The 7,500-nt window shown below is 35.0% G+C and overlaps 1 protein-coding gene across 6 annotated transcripts in view; it reads left to right on the top strand.

Moving 5' to 3' along the window:
- POC1B (POC1 centriolar protein B) overlaps positions 1 to 7,500 on the top strand; it is an 82,930-nt gene that overhangs the window by 37,282 nt on the left and 38,148 nt on the right. The window contains exon 11 of one of the 6 annotated variants that reach the window (XM_070755805.1): positions 4,357 to 4,450. The exons of the other annotated variants lie outside the window; for them this stretch is intronic. Within the exon in view, the coding sequence (XP_070611906.1) occupies positions 4,357 to 4,398 (42 nt within the window). The 3' untranslated portion in view covers positions 4,399 to 4,450. Of the gene's footprint in view, positions 1 to 4,356; positions 4,451 to 7,500 lie in introns of those variants that run through there. 6 annotated transcript variants of the gene reach the window in all.

Raw genomic sequence — 7,500 nt, 5'->3', positions numbered from 1 at the left:
CAGCCTCCTTCGGCAGCAGCATGGGCAGCCCGGCTTTGTATTTTCGGCAGAGAATTAAGGGGCGGGGCTGCGGGAAACGAATTGGAAATCCCCTGGGGTAGTCTCAAGGCAGGAGAATCCCTGCATCAGTAAGTTTGCGCACGCGCAGTTAGAGAGGCCACGGACCCGGGCTCATGTTCGTAAGAAGAAAAAAGTTCGTAAGAAGAGGCAAAAAATTTCTGAACCCCGGGTTCGTATCTCGGGTTGTTCGTAAGACGAGGGGTTCGTATCATGAGGTACCACTGTATTGCATAGCAGTCCCGTAAGTAATCTGGCTTAGGACCAGATTACTTACAGGACCGCCTTTTGCCTCATGCATCCCAGCAACCTATCAAATCCCACAGTCGGCCTACTTCGGGTCCCCTGAGCCAAGCAATGCCAGGGCCTTCTCTGTGGTGGCTCTGGCCCTCTGGAACCAGCTTACCCTTGAGATTCATACTGCCCCCCCTTTCCTGGCCCTCCAAAAAGCCCTAAAAACACAGCTCTGACAGCAGGCCTGGGAAGATCTTTGAGCATCAATATCTTTCTCCAGCCTGACTGTTGTATGATTGTGAAATTAATGTTTTTACTATGGGGTTTAACTTTTTTTATCGCATTTTATTCTCGTTAGCCGCCTTGAATCAGCGAGAAGATGGGCGTCTCATAAATGTAATCAAATCAATTTTTTTAAAAAAAAATTGCTTGTAGTTGAGTCTTTTGAATAAATAATGTACAGCTTTTCTATTTTCATAAGCTTTTTATGTTAATTTACCTTGACCTGTATTGTTGTGCATCTTAGAACAAATGTTAAGAATATCTACTTTTCCCTCCATAAATGCTTTTAGTAATAGCCTTTGTGGATGGAGGAGTTTTCCTTTCACTACATTTTTAAACTGTTTACTGCTTGAGACTGGAACTTCATCTCTGCATACCAGCTAAGAATACTTCCTTAACAAAATGTCACTTTGAACAGACAAATAATAATTTAGCTTGTTATCATAGTATTTGTTAATACGTACGTATTCCTCCAATTCCAACATTTATGTAACATAGATCTAAAAATGTGTTTTACTTTTAAAGTAATACAGTACTTTGCAATACATATAGTAGGCTATTTTATTTTCATTCCACTGTACCTTAAGCTGATGCTATTCTTATGAACTATGACATATTTCCATCATCATTTCCTTCTTTTCCATTTTTATCTCGCCCCCCCCCCCCTTTGACCAATGTGTCTTGTAATCTAAGGACTAGGTATCATTGTCACAACTGATTCTGAAGCATGTGTAAAATCCTTCAGTGCACACATCCACTGACAAACAATTCCGTCTTCCTGTAGGAAAAAAAGCAGCTCTCTGAAAGCTAAGCCCCAAGGATGCAGATCCACCAGCAAGCCTTTCACACAGGAAATAATTATTTTTGCACTCTTAAAAAGTGCTTCTGTTACTTGGACAGTCTGATCGTAATAGTTTCCTGCTGACCTACAAGATGATTTAGTACTGATCTAAATATCTTTGCCAGTTCATAAGTATAATGAAGCAAGCTATCTATAGTTCTGTAAATCTGTAACTGCCCAGTTTTAAACTTAAATATGGCAGATGTCTGTTCGATTGGTTGGTTTTGATTGATTTTTATTCTATCCAGCAGGTTCGGTAGGAACCTTTAAACTCATGGAAGAAATTGAAATCACAGAGCCATTTACAAGTTACCTTACTCTGTGTGTGTGTGTGTGTGTGTGTGTGTGCACGCATGTGTTAGGGCAATACTTGTTTGTACATTTTTTCTAAAGTCCCTATCAGAGAACTTAGCTTGCCTGCACTATTTTAACACTTACTGTTGAGGTCAGTAAGGGAAGCCATATTGATAAATTATAGTTGGAATTGCAATTTTGTCCCTAATTTCAGGGACATTGCTGAATAGGTTTTTCCCAAAGTTATGTACAATAGTACAAGATTTTTTCCCCAATGCTAATAGTTCAATATAAGAAAAATGGAAATAATCTTGCAGCTTTAGGAGAGATTAATTTTTTTAAAAGAAATTTTATCAAAAGAAGAGAATATAAGTAGTTTGGGATTGAACCACAAAATTCTTGGTGCTCTCTGATATTGATTGTTTGCTTGCAGATGTTTCATTACCCAATGAGGTAACATCAATTTGCTCCCTGTTTATATGCGTAGCTTGCCCTGCCAGCTATATTAATAAACTATATTTACTTATTCTGAGATTTGTGTTAATTTGTATGCCTTACATCAAATAAATCACACATTGTTATTATTGGATACTATACATGGATATTTTTTTCAGAATATTTTTAGTTGTATGTTATTACATATATACCATGTGCTTCATTTCTATTTTCAAGAGAGTGGTTGTAGTGTTAACTGGAAAAATAATAAAGTAATTTCACATATCTCAAAAAAGCTTCATAGGCAGTTATGGCATGTTGAGCAGATAATTGCTCCACTGTTTTGGCAAAAAAAAAATTTTTTGAAAAACTAAAAAAATAGCTTATGTATTCCTTATTTTGGGGGGGAAAGTGTTTTAATTTAAAGATTTGTTTTAAATATGAAATAAATTTTCCACTTGAAAGTGAACAAGCTGGAAAGACTGGAATGTAGTTATACTGTACACCACATTTAAAAGTAAATCCCATTAAAGTCAGTAATATTTATTTTTAGTAAATGTCATAAGATTGCCGGTTTATTTGCATGCATGTTACGGTAGGTATTGACAGCTCTCCTTTTTGTGTATTGTCTAGATGAGGATAGTCTTAAAAATAATCTGATAATGCTGAAATGCTTCAATACTAGGTAAACATGGCCATTATTTTAGATTCTCTTTCTTTTTTTTCTTTTTTTCTTTTTTTAAATAAAGTTTATTGAGTATATATACAAAACTATATACAAAAACAATACAAACAGTATGGACAGGACAGGGTGTTCTTTCATTGATCATACAAAATGATTCCCACTTCTGTTGTCAGGGAGAGGCAGCTTTTTCAGGATTAGAAGCCGCAACCTACTTTCTCCCACCAGTTGGAGGCATTTAGGATAACCCCCCCCCCCCTTTTTTTTAAACCAAACAAATAAAAATAGTATTATGAAAGTCTGAGCATTTTGGTTCAAAGTGTCAGCAGTGCAGAGACAATGGAAAAACTCACTCTTAATCCCCCCCCCCCCGAATATTTGGGGGGAAGTGAGTTTACAGTTCAACTAGTTTTCCTTTCATTTTGACAAGGAAGAACACTGCACTGTAATCCATTTCCCCTCCTCCCCCAGCATTAATTCAGCATATTCCAAAAGTATTTAGTAATAATTTTAAAAATTGGTCAGGTTTATGACCATCAAGTTGTGTGACATATTTTGATTTGTTATGACTAGTATCTCATCTACAAACTGTACTCAGTTTCAGTAAAGTTTATCACTTTTTGTAACAATCAAGTCCATTCTTGAATAGCCAGGAAACTACTAATTACAATGATACTGGTGAGATTTTGATGCTTGGTTGGAGATTTTAAAGCCTAATTCAATTCACAGGTTTGTTACTGTGAGGGAAATAGAAGGAAGGAATACTAGATATGTTCGCCACCTTGACGTATTTATAAAATAAATGTGGGATAAAAATATTAACTTAATAATAAATTATTTGGGGTAACGGTATTGTGGCATCAGACCTGACAATTCCAGGGAACTGCTAAAGTGTGAAGTGGCTCCATTATTATTAAGAGTCCTTTGCCTATTGTTTCCTTTTAACTGTGTTTTTCTAGCTTTAATGCTCTTAATAATTAATAATATTTATTAATTATTGCTTTTTAGCTTAGTTGTGCTCTGCCTAGAGTCACTTGTTTTGTGAGATGGGTAGCTATGAGATTTGAAAAATAAATAAAAATACAATATTTTTGCTAGTGCATCAGTCTGGTATGGATGTAAGAGAACTCTGCATTTTTGTGAAGTTGCTTTATTGTAAGATCTGCAATGCTTCTTGTATATACAATATAGTCTGAAAAACAAATGTTGCAAATTTAAGGAAATAGTTTTTATTTTGCTTGCAAAGGTGGGACTATCTTCTTAATCCTAATCGTTTCCATTCACAGATTGGATTCATATATTTATTTCTTTATTCTCTCTAGAGGTAGTATTGCTATTTTTAGCAGCTGTGCTTTCTACAAGAATATTTCTAGTTTATGAAAGTGCCTATATGTTTCCCTTCCTTCTTTCCTGCCTTCCTGCAGCATTTATATTTAGAATTGACTGCCAGATAAGGAATTTCTCACCTTGAAACTTCAGAACCTTTGACAATTTTAGACTCTGAATGTGTGCTATTTTTTTCTTTAACCAGACTATTTTACTGAAGGGTGAAAATAACATCTTATTCAACTGACATGATCATATAAAAAAGAATTGTTAGTTATGAAATGATCATGGAAAACATCTGCTTAATATAAAAAAGCAGAGGCTGTAATATTTGCAAAGGTAAAAATAAATTTTACTTCAAATAAAGCAGTTCTTGGATGTGTTAAAGCAGTAGCTGTTATTTGATGCCATCATTTTACTAAATTTAAATTGACTGTCATCCTTAGCTAGCAAGAAATAAATAAAGCTAACTTACAAAGAAGAGGCGCAAAAGGTATAATTGAAAACTTAGGTTCTCTTTTTTTAGGTTTATTATTTCCTTCTTTGCATCTGCCTTTATGCAAAAGGAAAAATTAAGCCCATTAAAAGCAGCACAGTGGGAGACAGAATAGGTACGCAGATCAAAGTACGGTAGGTAAGAAATTGTTTTAAAAACTTTACTATACACTTTAGATGAGTTCAAATTGCCAGGACCCGATGGTTTACATCCAGGGTACTGAAACTGCTGGCAGATGTGATCTCTGAACTATTGAACAAAATCTTTCAGAGCTCCTGAAATATAGTCTGCAAGAAAGGGGGGGAAAGTACATCCATGAAACTACAGACCAATCAGCTTGACCATCAGTATCTGGGGAAATTCTTGAAAAGATAACAAAAAAGCATATTTGTTGGCATTTATAAATAAAGTGATCATGGGTAAGACAGGACAATGGGTAAAACAGAACAATGTGGGATAGACAGTACAATGACCAGACGAATTCACAGCTGGCTGATCAGCTGCACTCGGCATGTAGTCCTCAATGGAACAAGATCTTAGGCCCAGTATTGTTCAATATAACAAGAGAGAATTGGCAACACTTTGGAAGGTGGACTTAAGATTCAGAAGGATCTTGACAGATTTGAACATTGGCCCTATCTAACAAGATGCATTTCAGTAGAGAGTCACAGTCAGAGAGAACTTGTACTGCAAGAAACAAGGAGGATTTTCCTAACAGTAAGAATCATTAATTGAACAGATTACCCTGTAGAGTTTCACTTCCTGTGCAATTACAGAAATACCGCATAGCTCCCAGCGGCCAATAAAGGTCCAAAGGGTTGGCCTTCTCCAGGACCCGTCAGCTAAACAGTGTTTGTTGGCGGGGCCGTGGGGAGGGCCTTCTCTGTGGCTTCTCTGGTTCTCTGGAACCAGCTACCTTCTAAGATCTGTACTGCCCCCCACCTTCTGGCCTTTTGGAAAGCTGTAAAGACCTGGCTTTTCCAGCAGGCCTGGGGCCATTGATCAGATGATGCATCATCCAAATTCAGGCATAGATACACATTGTTTTATTATGGGTTTTGAATTGTCTTTTAAATTGTTCCTTTTAAAAAATGTTTTAATACTGTTTGCTCTTTTTTCTTGTGAGACTCCCAGATTCCTTAGGGAGTTGTATGGCATACCAATGAACAAATAAATAAATAAATAAATAAATAAATAAATAAATAAATAAATAAATATCTCATGATAAACAAATCTTTTCTAGATAGCCTTTGCAATGAATCATGGCATTGAAAAACATGTATTTAAAAATAGGATGGTCAGAGCCCTTTTGCACTTAAGACACTCATTACCATGTAAATATCAATATAAAATATATCTCTTCATGAAATGATAAAACTGTCTTTGATACATTACTATGAAAAATGTGGCCAAAAATTTGTCATTTCACAGTACAAAATTTTTTTTGGGGGGAGGGGATGTGACATTTTAAAATAAATTTATAAATGTATTATTATTTATTTTTATTTACGGTTTGTTTTTGTTTTTTTTTATTTATTGGATTTGTATGCCGCCCCTCTCCACAGACTCGGGGCGGCTAACAACAATGATAAAAAACAACATGTAAAAATCCAATTTAATAAAACAACTAAAAACCAAATATACACACAAACATACCATATATAACTATATATATATACAATATATATTGTATATAGATATAATGATATATTTTTAAGTGGAGGGTGTTTTTTCTTTGAACTACAGCAGTATTTAATATAATAATATAACTTTGGGTCATTTTGTTTTATCTGCAAGATTCTTATTGATTACATCATTCCTTTCTCTGTAAATTTGGGCTTCAAAGATACTTCACTATTCCTATCCTGTAAGTGTAAACACTTGCTCTCATGGAATGCCAATTATTTTATGCATAGTTTTGCATGTATTTTATGTAAACACAGCTCACTGTATACAAAGATATACTTTATTATAGACAACAATGTACTTGTTCTCTTTAAATAGTGAATTTAGATGACAGCAATAATTTCCTGTTGAGGTTTCTTTTTTAAATAAAAATCTTATCATTTAACTTAACGGAAACTAAATTTTATGTCTTTAATCTTCCTTTGTATACCTCAAAGACGTTAGTGGTAAAATGGCACCTACAAGGTTCTGTCATCCATGAATACTGTTAAGCTTGGACATGCCAGTGAAGTTTTTAAACAATTCTGTTCCTTGTTTTAACAGCAGATGCTCCATACATACCACTCAAGGCTGGGTTGTAATTTTCTGAGTAGATTTTTCAGATTTGAAAATTGCTTGAGGAAGGGGTTAGGAAATTCTATAAAGCAAGACTTTTTTTTTTTTAGTAGATGCCTCTTTTGAAGCATTCCACATCATTGACAATGCTTCCAGTGTTGTAAATGAACAAACTGCGAACAGCCACAGATTTTGATCCCTGCTATAGAAGGGGGAAACACATTGCTAAACTAGTTCTATGGATCTTTCGATACCAGGTCACGTGTCTAAAACAATGAAGAAGAAAACAAAAAAGAATGTAAGATGCTCAAGGTTCTTGAAAAAATGTAGACAAGCAAATAGAAGATTGAGATCAATCTATTGTTTGTCCAAATACGTTGTAGTATAAGACGTTAGTTAGAACTTAAGACCAATAATGTTTAAGTGAGTTTGTTGTAGTTGAGATAAATTCTTCATATGAGCACTAAGATATTATCAACAAATATGCTTCAATGAATTTAACTTCCACCTGAATACCCTTGTCGAGCACCAAAATACATAATCGCACTTCAGCTTCAAATGATGCACACAATGGGGAGTCCAGAACAATGCAGACTCATGATCCTTCAAAAG

Source organism: Erythrolamprus reginae, chromosome 6 (assembly GCF_031021105.1).
Source record: "Erythrolamprus reginae isolate rEryReg1 chromosome 6, rEryReg1.hap1, whole genome shotgun sequence".
NCBI classification, from domain to species: Eukaryota; Metazoa; Chordata; class Lepidosauria; order Squamata; family Dipsadidae; genus Erythrolamprus; species Erythrolamprus reginae.
The sequence above is the reverse complement of the archived record's forward strand: the minus strand, read 5'-3'. Positions and strand labels throughout refer to the sequence as shown.